Source organism: Neodiprion lecontei, chromosome 5 (assembly GCF_021901455.1).
Source record: "Neodiprion lecontei isolate iyNeoLeco1 chromosome 5, iyNeoLeco1.1, whole genome shotgun sequence".
Taxonomy (NCBI): Eukaryota; Metazoa; Arthropoda; class Insecta; order Hymenoptera; family Diprionidae; genus Neodiprion; species Neodiprion lecontei.
In genome coordinates this window covers 3,393,639-3,410,768 of record NC_060264.1, presented here as the reverse complement: position 1 = coordinate 3,410,768, position 17,130 = coordinate 3,393,639, and the positions used below count along the sequence as shown (strand labels likewise).

Below are 17,130 nucleotides of genomic sequence, written 5' to 3'. Positions count from 1 at the left end.
TTGGATAATGTAAGTCCAATACAAAAATTTGTATAAACACTGACACGTCTGGTAATGCTAGAAAACACATCTCCATTATATCAGAATGGCCTAATGACTAGCCGGCATCAATTCCTTATCCTTTTTCATTTGACGCTTTAGACAATGACGGAAAAGCCAACGATACGCTTAACATGAACGAATCATCGGCATCCAATGCCGCTCCATGAGATGCATTTGCTCATGGCGCAGCTACGGTACAGCTGGCGTTGATTGACCATGTGATTACTCAGGCCGTCCTAACCTAAAATGCCATGTTGCAGCTAGCAAACTCGTTACGCATAGTGTATGAATTGCGTGGCAACTCAATCATCACGCAGTATAGAATGGCTCAGCTGTACCTATATCGGGCACTGTGTAGTGACAATTACAGTTTAGTTAGAAGTCGGAGATGTCGTGTATGTTTACGTATATATATCAAATAATTGGCGCTAGGTGATCGACGGGGGGACGACAGTTCATGTCTACCGCTCATGTGTGTAACACTGGAAATATATGTGGAAATATGGTGCGCGCACCGCAAGTTGTCAAGTTTTTTGTAATCAAGCGTATCAGCAGCATCTAGAACTTGGAGCATAAGTATTAGAATCCGTCGTAAAAATAGAAGAGGAAGTGTAACGCAGGCGGGTACAGAAGTTTCCTGCTATTGGCAGCTGTGCGTCCTGAAGTGAGCGATAGGTGGCGCGTTTGCAAATCGCAGTGAACTTCATTTCGTTGAGATAGACTCGCGACGAGCCGAGTTGTAGAAAAAGAGAGACAAGTGTTGTAAGAGTGTTTTGAATATTTGATCCTTCCCCGTAGGCGTTGATGATATCGATAGCGTATAATCATACCCGTTCAGTTCCTTTACTACGAATCCAGTTTTGGCATGTTTGTTGAGTGACGTAATCAAAGTACAAATACCGCATATCAACGAATATTTTTCTTACACGAGACATCGAATGTGAAAATCAAATATTAAGCGATAAGGCTAAACGGAGGTAAAAAACGACAATTCTTCACTAATCTGGGTGTTTACACGTCCGCGTAATTCAAAGTGTGAATCCGAAATTGGCATACTTGGCACTGTGTCGTTTGTCAATTGTTTCTCATTTACCCACCTGTAAAATATTAACATAGAAGATTGAAAAATGGCTACAGACTGCGGCGAAGGCGATTACCTCGGTGCGTATCGTCGGTTTTTCGAACATTTTGTCGCCCAGGTCGACCCCGAAGACCAACTACCTGTAAAAGTCAGCTCGTACGATCTCACGGAAGCTGAGATCAGCGGGGAAATAATCGACTGGACGCTACAGTATCTCAATCAAAAGTAAGTGTATACATCATTAGTCAGCAACGATCCGGAAGATGCGGTGGATTATCTTGTGATCTGTAAATCATATTACGCTTAACACTGCTTTCTTTCTCTCTACGGCTGCTCCGTTGTAACGTTTTCAACAAACAAAAGTTGCGGCATCGCCATTGATATACATCAAGTCCAGAAAAATACAAGTTATCTTCTCTATCTGCGATCCGGCGATTACCAGCGGTGTTTACATCGCGGAAATGGAATGTTTTGACAGCCACACATCGCAGATTATACGCAATCTCACGTTCTTTTACTCGTAACGTGATGGGTAGGGGTGGGGTCGGCTCTGACCAATATCCTCGCGGCTCGCTGTGCAGTTGACACATTCTGTATTGTTAGATTGCGTCTTGACCGCGCCCTGTAATACCATTTTCTCGTCACATGCTGTGCATGAATATCGATGCTATGCATGTGTGACGCTCATACAATATTACGCAATACTATACATGTCACCTGGCCGGCGAGTGGCGACTCATCGTAGTAAAAATACGTGCTGCACTGCAGCCGAGGTGACTCGATTTGAATTTCCGAATACGAAATTCATTGCCGAATTGACCAGTTCGTAAGCGACATGATCGATGTAACCAACTCCCGCGGAAACGTATTAATTAAATTTAAACGGTATCTCGTGGTATTCGTCTGCATTTATTGAGACGGCATCGTTTCCATGGCAACCCTGATCACACAGCAATTTATAGCTGGAGTAATATGTTATACATGTAAATACGTTACCGTCGGTTCACAAACCCACACATGCGATTATAAGGCCGGCCGACAGGTGGTGTTCACTACCTTGCGACACAGGTGTTTCCCAGTGAATCATTCACAGCGAGTTTCATCAATACATAACCGGGCCACCTAAATGTGGCTAAAGTTAGTAACGCAGTAAATCATAGTAAGGCAAAACGTATTAATATTTTTTTTATGAAACTCGACTACTTCAAAATCGCTATAAACTTGCAAAATAGTAATTTTTCGTTACGTCAACGTTACTAACTTCAGCCTCGTTCGACTAACGTGTAAGGATGAGGAAATTAGGGTAAAGTTTCAGGATAAATCGCTGCGAAATAAACAATCTTCATTCTATATAAATTTACAAATATAGAGTTTATTTACTTAGGAATAAACCCAAAGTAAAGAAATTAAGATTAGTTATACGCCAACCGTTCGTAGTCTCAATAGGAATGTGTACATTATTATCAAAAAAAAATTTCACTGTCAGCCGACCACCATTTACGTAGCGACCACACGTTTGTAGAATCTCTTGGCCACTTGTCCGCTTGCCTCATGTGTCATAGTCTGAAATAGCGAATTGTTTTATAATTATTGCATGCTACATTATTTCCTCGCTTTGGACGCCTGCAGTGTCGTTTAGCACTGAGAATTAATCTGAATCTCACCATCAGATAGAAAGAAACGTTATGTTTACTTGCCGAGTAGCGAGAGAGTGGGAGCGGGGCACTGGTATAATAATCGCTATTCTCAATTCGCAGAAGACTGCATTTTTTTTTAGTTTTACTTGTCGTTGGATTGTACTTATAATGGCAAGGATGACAAATTGTGAGATTTTTGTTTTACGTCTAATGTAGTCGCAACTCATCAGACCATTTTACGAGGCTGAAGTTAGTAACGTTACCGTATCGAAATGTAGAAAGAAAAATTACTATATTTGGCACTTTTAGAATAACTGGAAAAGTTTAATTTACAAAATCTGAGTTTGTTCATACTTTATTAACGGTTTCCTAAATTACAGAGAATCCTAAATTGGCAAAATAATGAGTTTTTTCTAAAGATGCATCATTACAATAACGTTGCAAACTTCGTGATGCCTGATGTAGATAAATCGTAAACATGTTTCTTACCAAAATAGCACCTTCGGGGGTGAACTCGTATGTCCGTGTTATTCTGGAACCGTTCGGACTGATCGAATTCGTAACTAGCCGGCCGTCCACCACATCTGTTACATTCTAAAACCCAAGAACGTCAAAGACGTATGACAATAGTATATTATCTGAGATTTTGTGACGAGCAGTACCGTGACTAATGAAAGAGACGTTATTATCAAATTAAACAAAAACTTGTGGGACCGCCGCTCCAATCAGCGATAGCTAAAGATAATCAGTTCGAAATCCAACTTTTTCCGCTCTACAATTCCCTCCCGATTTCTTTTAGAAAAAGTGTAAGGCTGAAAAGAGAGTACGACCTTGACTACATCTCCGGATGGCATCGATTCCTCGTATTCAGTCCCGGGGGTGAAGGTTAGCTCGTTAGTTCGCATCGCAGATACGTTTCGGATGGTCCATTTTTCTCCGTTTTGCTCAATTTCCAGACGTGGATTACTCATGGCCATCATTTTTCTACCGATGTAGGGCACGCCTGAAATAATTTCCATCTCGTTTAATTTTTCACCTTTCAATTCAATTAAATTGGCGAGGACGAATATAGAAAAAATAATGCGTTCGCTTGACCGGAACTCGCATGCACATGTATATACACAAATGCATACAAACCGAGGCTGAAAAGTTAGTAACGTTATTATAATGATAAACGTTTCGAAGAATCGTTATTTCGCTATTGCAGGAATGTCTGAAAGTCAGTAAATCGTAATAAGCCAAAATGTATTCATACTTTGACAACTTAACTACTTTAAAGTCACCATAAATTTGCAAAATAGTGATTTTTCCCCCCAATGTTTCGTTACGTTAACGTTACTAACTTTAGCCTCATCATACAAATTCTGCGTGAAGCGTTCGTTGATTTTTTATAACTTGTTTTGGTCATATTTCTTTTCCCAATTAAACGTCATGTGGTTGAGGCAAAGGTGTAAAAATCGCGTAAGAATCGGATGATATTATCAACATTATTAGGAATATAATTAACGTTCTTGGAAAAATAAAACTTTCATGATTTTGAACTTCACGTAGATATAACCATACTGAAGTTAGTAACGGTACCGCAACGATTCATGCTGATCGTGATGAAAAACCCGTTACTTTGTGATTTTGGAATTGTTTGAAATTCAGCAAATCGTAGCAAAACAAAACGTACCGATGTTTTGAATTCTTCGTTCCTTTAAAATCATTGTAAGAATAAGGAAATACTAACTTTCTTCTTAATGTTTCGTTACGATAACGTTGCCAACTTCAATTTCGTTAGGTATATGTATATAAGGACGCAATAGGTATGTACGAAAATGATTGATTAGTAATGTCAGATCCCTTATCGATTCTTACATCGGTTGATGCGTAGCTTATATGTAAAGTCTGTGTCTAATAATTTGTCAGCATTTTCTCGCATCACGAAGATGTTATCGGGCACGTACCGATATCCATGATAAGATATCGGTGTGGTTACAGAAAGTGGGTTTTGGATTACGAGTGCAACATATATAATTATATTTATATAATTTTATGTCATCCACCTTCTAAAGCCGTCTCGAAATGTCAATTATAGATAAGATATATTTGATGATATATACTCTGGGCGTGATTCATATGTTGCAAATTTTATCAATACGCATATGCCTGCATTATATACGTGAAAATGTGACTTGCGTCTATACGCATGCTTTTTGTAATGACGCAGTAATTCAGCCTTCACTGTAATAAAATCATCCTCCTACCTGCAGTAATTATCAATACTGCTGAGAGTAACCGAATATTTACTGCCAATAACTATGCATTGATATGTTGGATCAGTGACCATGGAATTATTAATAAATCATTTCGTTTTTGAATGGAGAAATTTTGATTCATACTATACATTATATATTATTCTGGTAGTTTTCTTCGTTTAAAATTTCATATTTCATCTACTTAATACTCCTCGGTATTTTCTTTTCTTCTTTTAATGTAGGCTACGTAATGATATTTGTTTTTGAAAAAGTTATCACATTATGCGTGATTGTAGTGATTTCTGCAGTCATAGTAACCTTATCATTGCATCCGGCGCATATGCTGCTACAATATTATATTTTTACGATAAAAGCTCGCGTTGTGTCTAACACGAATGTAATGTTGAAACATAGTTTATAGCTGGGTAGTTCATCTACTAATTGTATTTTTATTTATTTAATTTTTTTTTAAGTAGAAAATATACCTTTAAGACCTTGCATTCGGCAATGTAAAAATTGAATTATGGATTAAAGTGTCGAAAATTGAGAGAAAAAACACTTACCAACAGCTTTGAAGTATTCGTCAAAATTCTCGCTACGTTCGTGACGATAAACTCCTACTATTTCTGCCATGATTATAAGATGTGATGTATTTCGGGCTTCGTGAAAATAATAGAATAAATCAAACCAATCGCTGTTGAATTCAAAATTTACGTTCTTCCCGATTTTATTGAAAGCTCGTTCGATCTGATTCTTGTTGCTCGGGCTGTAGCAGTTCTAAATGTTCTTCCACACGCCTCCAGCCTGCTTAAGTACGGTGTTCGAGAAAACTTATACTTATAAGTAGGTTCTAGGTAACGCTAATGTCGAGTGACAATTTTCGTTATCCGCGAACGATAACTTGTAGACTATCTCTGTGTATAACGCCCTGTGCAGCTCCCCCTCTCCACGAATAATGTCGCAGCATTTCATATCATGCCATAACAGGATATTTATCTCATGCATACTATACATGCGTGTGATAAAGCCGAATTTATCTTTGCTATATGTATATATTTCCGCTTGATTGTTACCATCGCTTCCATATAAAATTTCTCATGACTCACTCATTGAACTTACACTTGATTTATTAAATAAGATACAAAAAATTATCATAGTATACAAATAAATAGAATTTTTTACATTTACTTTTATAGTTTACTTTGTTTGCAATTTATTTAAATCACTGCAGTTCTGGTGGAGAAATTAATGAAATAAAGTTCAACTTATTGGGAAAAAAAATTGCCTTCACAAGAGTTGTTTCACAAGAAAAAAAGAAAAGAAAGTAAACGTCACAATTGATCTGCTTAAATTTATAGAATCTCACTACTGTCAAAGTTTTCATCGGAATTAAAGTTTATCTTCTCATTGTCTTATACTCTTTTTCAGGTATTGTCCACCTAGTCTACAATCATACCTGGTCCGATTGGTATTGGAGGAAGTGAAGCGGATTTGCAGTAAACAGTCAGAGGCATGCGGCTGGCGATTTCAGGATAACAGTAACTATATTGAATGTTATATTAGCATACTCTCCTGCTTAGCAAATCCTGTTTAGCAAATCAGTGATGACTAAATTTATATTCTATATATAGATATTGCTTATTTTTATACAGAATATATCACTAAGAGATTATTCACCGCTTTATATATACATTTTTAAGTTATTAATCATTTTGTATTTTTCAGCTTTCGCACCACTTCGACTGATGCAGGTTGTGATCGGTAAGGTCAATGAGATCTGCCTACGTTATTTGGAAAACAGTAGGTTAGCGTTACTACCACCTCCTCCGTCCACCCCAATTCCATTGGTCTCGAGATGCGCGATCAAAAATAGCAGGCGGAAAATGGAAGATCGTCACGTGGTCATACACGACTTGCACACCATATTCAGTATTCAGGTAAGTTAAGACAAAGTTACAGACAATTGGTACGCTTCTCTTCTTGTAGAGACAAAAATATAGTTGTACAATTTAACGTACAACATTCAATTTTACCTAATAGTTACTCCTAATCTATAAGGAACTTGTTCCATTTGCAGGATGATTCTCCAGGACACTACTATGCGGTCTTTGACGGGCACGCCGGGCAAGATGCAGCGGTATATTGTGCAGCTCATCTTCATCAATATTTAGCGGAGAGTAATCATTATCCCACAGATCCTGAACGTGCCTTGCGAGATGCTTTCCTTACCACAGATGCACATTTTATTGAAAAATCAAATAAACAGGTACGGTAAATCTGGCAAATTCTATTCAACCTAAATATGTATGGGTCGGGGCAGTCAGATATGCACGCAAAGATTGAGCCTGCAATAAGCGACAGGGCATCATAAATTTTGAAGCGTAATTTGATCCAGGTACTAAAACTAATATTTGGTTGTTTTTTTCTTTTTCAACAGAATCTCAACAGTGGGACAACGGCAGTCTGTGCTCTACTGTCAAAAAGAAAGCTCTATATCGCTTGGGTGGGTGATTCTCAAGCCGTGCTTGCTAAACGAGGCCAAATAACTCAACTTGTAAATCCTCATAAACCTGACAGAGATGTGAGTTTATTAGTATGGAAAATAATTATAATCTCTCTTGAATCAATTTAACTGAGTAATTTGCTTCAAAGTTTTCGCCTCACAACGTGGTCGTAGAAAACGACTTGCTCATAACCATCACATTTCACGTTTACTCGCGTTGTGCTTATCGTAGGTGACGGTCCGTCAGGATCAATAGAAATGATGCTTCGATCGTGCAGATTCTTTAACACAAGTCCCTGCTTGGGGTCTATGAATGGATGAAAATTTGGTGTTTCGTTGCACACGGTTTTTCCCATCCTCCAGTGGTAAAAAGCCAGATCGGACTCTAGCGGTAGTAGTTTTTTTTTTCCTTGAAAGAACGGCATCCAGTCTTCCTCGGTCAATCTATGCCTATAGTCGATGTAGCCTGATACCTCGAATCCAAACCTTGTGAAATGACGCAGAAACACTACCGTCATCAATGTCCCAAGTCTGTTAGCTCGCTCCCGCAGAGCCAACTCCTGTTGAAGGGTACTAGCTGGTACAATTAACTCTGACGCGAGTTCATAAGGGCCGCGAGTTGGATACAATAAATTTTCAACGGCCTTGAGACGTCTGTAAAATTCTTCCTTTGTCAGAGTCTCTCCTATGCATCTGTAGCCCAATTCTGCTATTGAACGAGCTACCGTCGTACTTCTCAGGTAGCATAGATCTACCGTTGTGACCAGTGAGTCTAAATATTCTTCGTACGTATGAAATTCCAGCAATCTCCGATCTCCGTCAATTTGTGTGCCCCTTTGAGTCATCATATGCCAAACGAATAAACGACGAACATAATGGAATTTTATTTTGTAACTGGTGATTCGAAAATGTACAAATTACAAAAGATATTTCCATTGGTGCGTAGCCTGGGATTCCATTAAGTGTATTATTAATTTTTTTTATTTATCTTTTCCTGAACTATTGGTTAGATTAAATTACAGATAAATAGAAACAATAGTCCTTTGAAAAAAAAACTGAAGATCTATTGATACTGTTGATAGGCAGCTAATGCTGTAAATCAGAGCGATTTGTGAAGTAGGCAACTTGAACTTCCTTCTCATAAAATTTAGGAACAGGAAAATTATCACTTTTCACTCCTCAACTGAAACTGAAACGTATGTATTGAAAATAAATGCATGAAAATTTTCATTGGACTGAGAAAGGATTTGATTTTATACATATCAAAGTAGAAGATGCAAAATCCAAGCGATACTCGGGATCTTATTTCTTCTGCAAAAATTACCTACTTTTACGGTATTAAATTACAAATTCATTCTGCTACAATGAAAACGCGCTATTAACACCTCGTTCCTGATTCATAAATCTAACTGTATTTCTACTACTCGTCGTATATACGTATCAATCGTTCGCCTGTTAAAGATGTACTTAACTTTCAGGACGAACGGGAGCGTGTAAACGATATGGGAGGAGCAGTCATCCATTGGGGAATATGGCGTGTAAATGGACAGCTTGCAGTTTCAAGAGCTATAGGTTCGTGTTTATTCTTTGGAAAATAGCTTTATTTTATTATTGTCAAGCCCTACTTTCGTAACTGTGCTTCTTAATTGTCTTTGATCAATTCGAGAAATAATGTCAGCATATGAGCAAATACAGCTCTGAACAGAGAACGCCGAAGCTGAAACATCCGTTATTGCACAAATCGAACGTAATAACGATCGACACGAGAGACAACATTTAAATATTGCTAATACAAGACTTAGCATTATTCTGGTATAAATTTGAATAAGGCATCATCTGATGAACACTTTGTAACATTCACAAACAGAAAAATCGTAAGATGATAATTGTGAAACAAAAGAAAAGAAGTCGAAAACTGAATAGAGTTCAGCCGTGACTGGAACTGACTGCACCATGTAAAACTAGTCGAGCACCATGAGGTAATCATTCGTAACGCGACTTTGGTAGAACTTAACTACTGATAGTAATTAACATGAATAATGTTGAGTCAGCTGAAGTAAGTAATATAACAATAGTGAAAAAAATCTATCGGAATTATGTTTATTTAGTAATATGTCCGTAGAGTTGCGCCAATTAGATCGGCAGCATCGGTATTGCATTGCTATTTCGCGTTCTCATCGTGGCGGTCAAAAGTTGTGGTTTACTGACAATTAGTTTATTGGTTACTGCGGTATAGCAGTACCATTTCTGCATACTTAGAAAAAGTAATGAAATCCAGGCAAAAACATCTGAAATGTAAAAAAATCCGCCAATTTACCAAAACCGCATCACATTACACATTGCCAGTCTTTGTTGTGAAATTAGGAAAGATCCTCAAGCCCTAGGATCTCGCAGCAATTAGGCGTATGTCGTGAAGTCGGACCTCGCTATTTCGTGTAGTGATATTGGAACAGATTAGTCTCCGTGATCACTTTGTCGCTATAGTATACATAATTGATTTTCAACAAAAATGTGCCCACCACGTATGTACGTAGCTCTTGGAACGATATTCCAATATCACTACACGAAGCAGCGAGGTCCGACTTCACGACTTTTACCCAAGTCCTAAGAGATCCTATAGCTTGGAGATCTTTCTTAATTTCACAACAGAAACTGACAATACCTAACTTGTTCTTGTATTTTTATTGTGATGCGGTTTTGGCAACTTGGCGGATTTTTTAACACTTCAAATGTTTTTGTCTAGATATATTATATACACTTAGACAGCGAATGCCGGCTCTGTGCCGGTGAAGCCGAGTAGAGCGATAAGGGTAGTTATTGGCTGCACGCCGATCTGGCAACGTTGATATCCTTAAGGGTTCTCTGTTCTCTGTCACGCTTAGGCCTTTATCACTGGTTACTCGGTTCCAACCGCCATAGTAACGTTAAAGGATAGGCAATGTGCTGTCCATCAGCATATATCCTACTGGTCAGAGGAAGGAGTCGCATTTCGGGAAATGCGAGAAGAATGGTCTATTTCGCAAGATGCGTGAAAAACTAACTATGTAATAGGAAACAAGCTATTTATTTTATCGTCTACTGGGTTTAACTAGAGTACGGAACTGTCCAGACTTAATGCAATGAGTGTGATTTGTGACGTAATTTTAGTGGATTTCGACAATACATGATCGTATATACATTCTAATATACCTGAATACCGAAACCAATCCGTTTTATCATCCGCATTTTTGTTCTTTGCGCTTCGCGTTTTCCTTTAATTGTTATAACAGCGGCAATGTCGCAGCGTTATGTCTCGTTGCGAGAAAGTCGCGTGTTACATATTACATACATCTGTATAAACTGACACTTTTTTTTGCCGCTTACAACTCATGGTTCCACATGTATCATACTGGCATTTCATACACTAAAATGGTCGGGGCTGATGAGCACGAACATCCGCTTCGCAACGAAACTTTTCCGCTAATTGCTCATATTTTATTATGGGTAGATTCATCCGTAGCATTAGAGAATTTTTTATTTAAGTTCGGATATAATTATATCGTGATTGGACTGTTAGTATATTCTCTTATTGTCAAGTCTATATCATTTATCTGTTATTTTAATTAAATTTTCTTTGAGCTCTACTATATATTCTTTGCGCTGTTCATTGCAAATTAACGTCACATACTAACGCGATGTGACCAATGCCATTTAAGGCATCTTTGAGACAATCAGCGCCATGTTCGGAAATCGCGTTGTAATTCTGGGCACGTTTGGCTATCGAATTCGTTCGTCATGGAATTGGTTGCTTGGTTGACACAATCATACGTGCATCGCAGCAACGCCGTCGTTCTTCTCTCTGATATTCTATAAGGGCTCTAAGCAATCGTTTGAATGCATGGAATAATTTGTCTGCCGTTAAACCCTTCGTGATATGTGTATACAGCGAAGTTCCCACTTTTTTTTTACGTATAAAACTACGCGGTCAATATTCGCTGGACAGAGGTCATAATTTTTAAACATCTCTTCAAAGTCTATGCATATAACTGCATGCCATATTGACGGACGGCTCGCGACATTCCCTCTTATTCTTCTCAACGGTTTCAGAAATGTCTCAAAACCACGTGCGAAAAGTAATTTTCTTCGTCTTTCATATGCAGAACCATGTTATGCGGAGAATTTTGACTTCTCAGTGATGAATCGAATAAACGAACTAGCTACACTCGTATACGTTAACCGCCTTTGAACAAACCATGTGGCGATGGATACAAGACCGGAAGTCACCGCCGCGGCACCTTGCCGCTCTTCATTATTTAAATTACTTTTCATGTATGCGTTCATTAATTAGATAGTTAAATTTAATTAGAACCAAGTGGAATACTGATGCGGTATCGCGTGCTTCTTACGGATGTACGATTACTCTTGTCCCGACGTGCCAAATCCCACTTGATAAGAGTCACTAAATTTTTGCCTATCCTTTAAATTACGTGCATGCGAGAAAAACAATCTTGAAAAACGTTTCAGCTTACCTGTTTTTATCATCTGATACAGCGATAGTTAAACGCAGCTTATACCTATGTACATATGCGCAGAAAATTATTGTACGCCATGTCGTACAATTCTATCTAGAGTCGCGATGAAATAATAAATATGGAGCGTAAAATTTTTTCGCACATATCAGAAGTTAAAAGCTGGCGTTTAATGATTAAATTAATTAGTTTTAATTCAAGTTTAAAGTTCACTCATGTGAGGGAAATATTTTTATTTGTTATACTTCTTCATTTTCAATTAATAAATAAGTACATGTAACGTGACTTTGTGCCCAGGGTTAACAACCTTGGTAATTGGCCCCCATTGTACGTGTCAGATCAATATTCATAATTGTATATCTTGTTTTCTCATGCCTCCGCCATGACATTTTCATGTATGCAAACGTACATGTACAAGTGTATTTTTCAGGTGATGTACAATACAAGCCGTACGTGACAGGGGATCCGGATATAAGATGTATTCCCCTGGACGGGACAGAAGACTTCTTAATCGTTGCGTGCGACGGTCTCTGGGATTACGTCAGCGAGGCCATGGCTACAACCCTCGTGTACCAACAACTGCGAGACGATCCTCGTGAGTATTTTGAAAAAACAAAAAGAAAAACTCGATTTTCCCTATTTTCTGGCTATTATCATGACCGCAACTTCTTTTGATCTTCAGTTGGAGGGGGGATAACTTGGAAGGTCTAAAATTATACCTATTTTTAGGTGTTTTTTTTTTTTTTTTCAAGAAAATGAAAACACTTAGAGCAAATTGAGTTTGAGGGCTTTATTATTTATAATTTCAAGAACATTTTAGAATTTTTTCATTGATATTAATAAAAAATTGGCGACATGGGGAATGACTCCAAACTCGAGGGCTGTTGCGGTGGCTCGTCTCCTGACATCATTGTCCAACTTTTAACAGATTGAGAAAGTTTTTTTCAGTTAAAAACACCTTTTCGGGTTCGGCTCGTAGCCCAAATGTAAAAAAAAAATTCCAATGTATACAATAATGAACAAAATATTATTAAAATAACTTTTATAAAAAACTTTTGGGGTTAAAATTAAAAAAAAAAAATCGAATCTAACAAATTTTGAAGAATGTGTCAATATTTCAAGACGATCGGATAAAAATTGACCGAGGAAAATCCTAAAAATAGTTATGATTTTACACCGACCAAACCTAAACGCCCCCCTAAATTGTATTTCTGTATGCACGCATATGCAATTTACGAATTATCCAACCGTTAGACGGTGAATCAGACAATCTGGAAAATATTGTACCTCGGTAAAATTTTACAGGAATTATGCCTGGTCGTTTAATTGTAAGTGAAGCGCTGATGTGTAATGAAGAATTAAGAACGGGTTCACCAGGGTTCGTTGTCGCGAAGTTGGTACATGCGCAAATCCATTCGTTGTATAAAACGTGTCCGTCACTCCGGCAAAACCACGGGATACCGTGGGTTCTTGGTTCTTACTTCTTACCTACCCATACCTCCGTGGCGCACGAGAAGCAGAGCATGACTGAGAACGAATGCCCGTTACATTGTAACACGGGTAATAGCTACGTGGGCCTAAGGATAGCCTACATGCTTTGCCGCAGACTCGCTGAGACATTCGAAACTTGAAGTAGTCGTACATCTCGGTATGATGTTCTGACTACTTGGTTGTACCGTGACACTGTTGTACCTATCTAGGTATAAGGTGACCGGCGATAGCGTCGCTTATACGGATTATGCCGCCCGGACCCAGTAAGAAGGCCAGCGCCCCCAATTCTAAAATGAGGATAAAAATTAGTCGATACACCAAGCAGACTTGAATATACCAAACGGGATTCATTCGAAAGATTTAAAAAAAAAAATCTTTCATCGTCATTTATATTGGTGATTATTCAAGATCTGTAGAAATTGAAAATTAAAAGACGAGAATTTTTAGTTTAGAACTTTTTCCGGTAGCCACTATAGCCGTATAGACAATCGCAACTATTTTAACAAGGAAGATGAACATTTTGGCAGAAAATGAATCGTCGATTCGGATTCCGCATGTCGAAATTCAGGGAAAAATAAGTATGGAATAAACTCTATTTTGTATAGGTAGGTATTAAGTTCGTCTTCAGCGCCATATTGGGTCCGCGATCTTGAATTTTTTAAATCCAATTTCAGATTCGTAATCAGTGACCCCAAAAACATACAATTTATGGGAAACATGTATACTACACGTGTAGAGGGTTGACCTTCTCGGTCATAAATTACGTCACTTTTCAATTTTCACGGTTTTTTACAATCAATTTGTTTCTAAAAATAATAATTTACATTATATCGCAACAATTACTCTCCAGTATTGGAAACCCACCAGCATACTATAAGAAATAGGAAAAAATCGCAAAGTAATATGTGCGAAAAATTCTCTAAATATACAAAAAATTGATCTACAACAGGTGGTAAGAAAGGGTTAAGTCCTTCGCTCCGGCACTTGGCTACTATATGTATACGGCCATGCCAAATTGGAGAAATTATGCCACTCGCACGATCAGCGCTTGCCGCGATATGCAAATAGACCGAATAATTGCTGGATGAATTATCCTGATCGTACCTAGCTCGTAACATGATATCCAATTCTTACGTACCGTCCGCGAGTCCCGATCATTAATGTAACGGTCACGATGCTCTTTTACATGTACGTATGTACACTATGTACATTGTACATACTTACCTTATGCCACTACCGGTGCCCAGCAACTTTCGCACTGTCAATGTCAAATTTTCCAAGCTATATGTATTTTCGGTGTCTCATATCACTCTCGTACCTCGTACCTGTGCGTATTGGTATTGGATACAGCTTCGGATCCATAGGTAGACGAGATGTTTCCAATCCAGGTCTCTTCACGATCGGCCAGTTCCAATCAATCTTGCATGTGATATTGATTTTTAAACCACGCCCCATGCATACTACGTTGCACATCCTTCCTTGACACGATTAAATTCAGCGTTACATGAAAAACTACGAAATCTGTAATCAGGGTGGCAATATCAGTTGGTTTTGTTCGGAAATTACCCTCCCCCCGCTATGCCGGGCACAGTAGGGTGGTCTTTATTCGGGGTGTGGACGAATTTTTTCTACCCCACCCCCCAAATGAACGTCAAATAATCCAAAAAACAATTGCCTCATTTCTTTTTTAGATCTTTACCTCAACTCAAAGAAAGTCCGCTTCGCGATCGAAGGTTCTTATGGAAATAACATGGGAAAAACAATAAAATATATACTGAGAAAAAAAAGGTTCTCTCACGTTATTTCCAACAAAAAACTTTGATCACAAAGCGGACGATCTTTGAGTTGAGGTGAAAATCTGAAAAAATTGGACAATCGTTTTTGAGATATTTGAAGTCAATTTACGAGGTGGGACGGAAAAAATCATCAGCACCCTAAATAAGGACCACCCTAGGCCACAAGTATCTATCCAGTTTTGGCTCGACGCTGGCCGCGAGGAAATCTAAGGACTCGCTTGAATTACAATTGTAATTATACCGTTATGAAAATGCACGCTTCTCTATTCCAGCCTAGATGTTTAGTCTAGATTAATAATCTAGAAATTATAGCTTCGGCATGCCCCTTTCGTACTTCAACAACCGTTGCACACAGAAACAATGATTGCATACCTATTTCCTCCGGCTCCATAACCGTTGCCACAGCTTGTACATACCTAGATAAAATAACTAAGCCGCGGCAAATCGGCGTCAAAGTGCAATCCTCGAATTTGTCTTTGCGTGCGATATCTCACGGGCAATATTTGTGTCCTCAGGGACACGGTGTCCGGTAAAAAATCCGTAACAAATTCAAGGACATTTTCAGGTTATTCAAGGGTATTGAAAATGGAATATTTCCAGGACATCTTAAGGGCAAGCAAAATTCAAAGACATGTCCAGGACCACCGGACACCACGATTTAAAATTGGCTCGTAACAACGAGAAATTCCCAGCAGTTAAAATAATCCGAGGGAAAGAAAAAAGACACGGATCGTATTTATTCGTGTCGTATAGTACATGGCACACACAATACGTGTGCCAGTGGTCCTCGTCACAGACGTCACGGGTCGGCTACGTACCAAAACAAACCAAATAGACACGAAAGTTAAGCGAAGCGGAGCAAAGGCACGGGGCGAGGTGGCGAAAGACAAGTGTAAAGCGAGCAAACCGAGGCAAAGGATAACACGACGGCTAAGTAAGTATTGTGCGGTTATAGCGCAACGTCCGGCCGGGCTACGTCGTCCACCGTCGGAGAGAATCCATCGAAACTCTCGTCGAAACTTGAGAGACTGCGGGGTTGGGTGGTTGGTTGGTTGGTGCCGGCTGCCGGGTACGCTGCATTCGCTTCATTCACTTGGCATCTGTTGGCCGAGCTGCGCGTTCCAACATCGGGACATAATAATAATCATCATCCCTGAGAAACCGTTGCCCGCGTTATTTACCAAGCCAAACAGGCATATTGATTGTCCTTACCCCACGGTTACAACGCCCTGCACCCCCGTTCAACATCTTACTCCTCCTACTTCGAGGTCCGAATCTGCAGTGCAGGCACGATTCAGGCCGGGCAAAATACTTCGCTTACAATTAATCGCTGACCTGATCGTATCTCGCACAGTTCGCGTCGTGCGGCTTCGATTTTAACACCGGGGAAAACTGTGTCGGAAACGAAATCTAGGCTCCTCTCTAACCGTCGTTCAGTGCTTCGTTCTTTGTTCGAAACGTGGACCGTTGTTCGGTCTGATATTGTACTTAATCCATTTCGTGCAGCGAGTGAAGTGGTTCTTCGTTATTTGTTATTTTTTTTTTTTATACCCTGGAAGGATTCTCAGCGTAGATTTTGTTGTCCGTATCCGTCCCAGAGGTACGGTCTATCAACCGTAAACACGACACGGATCAGATTTAAATTCGAGGTAAGTTCCGAAGTTAAGGAAGACATCGTCACTTGCCAATGAAGGACGACTAACCGCGATTTGTCACCATATTCGATTAACACTTTTACACGTTGTATTTACGTTATAGCTATGTATACGGTATGCGGTGATTCATCCGGGTGCAGCTATGACTCGATACTTTGATATTGCTGTTTAATGCAC

The 17,130-nt window shown here is 39.0% G+C and overlaps 2 protein-coding genes and 1 long non-coding RNA gene across 8 annotated transcripts in view; 1 reads left to right on the top strand and 2 right to left on the bottom strand.

Annotated features, from left to right (window-relative positions):
• Window positions 1-341: 341 nt before the first annotated feature.
• The window catches only part of LOC107217186 (mucin-5AC), a 61,183-nt gene continuing 44,394 nt past the window's right edge, over window positions 342-17,130 (top strand). For 2 of the 6 annotated variants that reach the window (XM_046739483.1, XM_046739482.1), the window contains exons 1-7: window positions 342-1,348; window positions 6,429-6,538; window positions 6,726-6,937; window positions 7,078-7,266; window positions 7,438-7,581; window positions 8,982-9,075; window positions 12,442-12,606. In XM_046739483.1, the coding sequence (XP_046595439.1) occupies window positions 1,170-1,348; window positions 6,429-6,538; window positions 6,726-6,937; window positions 7,078-7,266; window positions 7,438-7,581; window positions 8,982-9,075; window positions 12,442-12,606 (1,093 nt within the window). In that variant the 5' untranslated portion in view covers window positions 342-1,169. Of the gene's footprint in view, window positions 1,349-6,428; window positions 6,539-6,725; window positions 6,938-7,077; window positions 7,267-7,437; window positions 7,582-8,252; window positions 8,270-8,981; window positions 9,076-12,441; window positions 12,607-16,039; window positions 16,233-17,130 lie in introns of those variants that run through there. The other 4 variants (XM_046739481.1, XM_015654595.2, XM_046739484.1 and 1 more) reach the window with 4 other exon arrangements.
• LOC107217204 (fatty acid-binding protein homolog 5) lies at window positions 2,476-5,910 on the bottom strand. The gene is made up of 4 exons (XM_015654619.2): window positions 5,564-5,910; window positions 3,591-3,763; window positions 3,250-3,354; window positions 2,476-2,686 (listed from the first exon to the last, which is right to left on the bottom strand). The coding sequence occupies exons 1-4, from the start codon at window positions 5,631-5,633 to the stop codon at window positions 2,621-2,623; spliced, it is 414 nt and encodes a 137-aa protein (XP_015510105.1). The 5' UTR covers window positions 5,634-5,910; the 3' UTR covers window positions 2,476-2,620.
• Window positions 12,604-15,174, bottom strand: LOC124294451. Its single transcript, XR_006904319.1, has 3 exons — window positions 14,727-15,174; window positions 13,299-13,789; window positions 12,604-12,929 (listed from the first exon to the last, which is right to left on the bottom strand). It is a non-coding gene; the product is annotated as an uncharacterized LOC124294451 (long non-coding RNA).

Coding starts and splice junctions, on each gene's coding strand:
- LOC107217204 (XM_015654619.2), bottom strand. CDS start 5,633: ATGGCAGAAATAGTAGGAGTTTATCGTCACGAACGTAGCGAGAATTTT. Junction 3,764..5,563: donor CGAATACTTCAAAGCTGTTG/GTAAGTGTTTTT, acceptor AAATTATTTCAG/GCGTGCCCTACATCGGTAGA. Junction 3,355..3,590: donor CATCCGGAGATGTAGTCAAG/GTCGTACTCTCT, acceptor CTTGGGTTTTAG/AATGTAACAGATGTGGTGGA.